General features: G+C 40.9%; 1 protein-coding gene across 1 annotated transcript; it reads left to right on the top strand.

Moving 5' to 3' along the window:
* Positions 1–418: 418 nt before the first annotated feature.
* Positions 419–1,039, top strand: LOC149234557 (uncharacterized). The gene has a single exon (XM_089368308.1). The coding sequence runs from the start codon at positions 419–421 to the stop codon at positions 1,037–1,039; it is 621 nt and encodes a 206-aa protein (XP_089224434.1).
* The last annotated feature ends 240 nt before the right edge of the window (positions 1,040–1,279 follow it).

A 1,279-nucleotide genomic window follows, 5' to 3' on the forward strand; every position in this document is an offset into this window, starting at 1 on the left:
GATGCATAAGCAAATCAAGGGGCGCCTCCGGGGGAATTGCAACCCTTTGGAATCACAGCATTTGGAAACACATAACAGATACAGTCAGCCAGTACTAGATTATAGTCACTATAGAGAGCTGAATAAATAGAAAAATATTGTTATCTACAACATCTATGCATCAATACACTATAGAGACAAAGAGCAGTGTTGGACTTCCCTCAAAGCATACATAGATGAAGAAGGAAACAACAATATTATTCTTGGTGGAGATTTCAATATCATACTCCACTCCAACGAGAAAAGAGGAGGCTATTTTTCTCATGACCCTTGCAGAACATAGTTGGAGACCATCATGTAGGATCACGATCTAATTGATGTTGTACCAAAAAATCGCAGATTTACTTGGAATAATTGTAGACTGGGCAAAGGGAATATCATGGAGAGGCTAGATAGGATTTTGGTGAATGTCACGCTCCTCTCATCTTACTCCACCACTTATGCTGTTGTACTCCCCTATTCAGCATTTGATCATTACCCCACAACTCTTGTTCTCGAAGCCCACTGTCCCTTAGGGCCCATACCTTTTAAATATAGTCCACTGTGGAGTAGCATTCCTACTGTTGATGAGATTGTCAAAAACACATGGAGTCAGCACATAGAAGGGTCACCGGGATACATATGGGAAAACAAGTTAAAAAGGACCAAAAGCGCCTTGAAGGAATGGGCAAAAAACTACTACACGGAACCTGAGAAGGACAAAACTGAAATAAAAAGCAAATTGGAGAAAGTTCACAGCATAACAGAGGAACGAGGGCTTTCCCAGGAATACAAAGCACTCGAAGGCGATCTCTACTTCCAGCTATATCGTGCCAATAGAGCAAAGGAGCAAAAATGGAGAATAAAATCAAGGCAGCTATGGCTGCAAGGAGGTGACAAAAATTTTGCTTTCTTTCATAAGCAGGCCACTGTCAGGAAAATTAGGAACAATGTTACCTCCATCATCGATGCTGAAGGCAATCTCCAAACCACTCAAGGTGCTATTAAAAGGCAGTCTTAGATCATTACAATGCCCTCTTAACTGAAACAAAAGAGGTTGAAGATTACTTAGATCTACTGCAACACCTCCCCACTGAGATCAGTGAGGAAATCAATGAAAACTTGATCAAGGAAATTGAAGAAGAAGAAATAAGAAGAGCTATCTGGACGCTTCAACCAGACAAAGCTCCTAGCCCAATGGTTTCCCCATCTGCTTCTACCGAGCTTATTGGGGAATAATAAAAAAAGACCTTGTTAAGAT

Source organism: Pinus tabuliformis, chromosome 8 (assembly GCF_031772625.1).
Source record: "Pinus tabuliformis cultivar Carrire ecotype Pingquan chromosome 8, CPIR1, whole genome shotgun sequence".
In the NCBI taxonomy this organism is placed as follows: Eukaryota; Viridiplantae; Streptophyta; class Pinopsida; order Pinales; family Pinaceae; genus Pinus; species Pinus tabuliformis.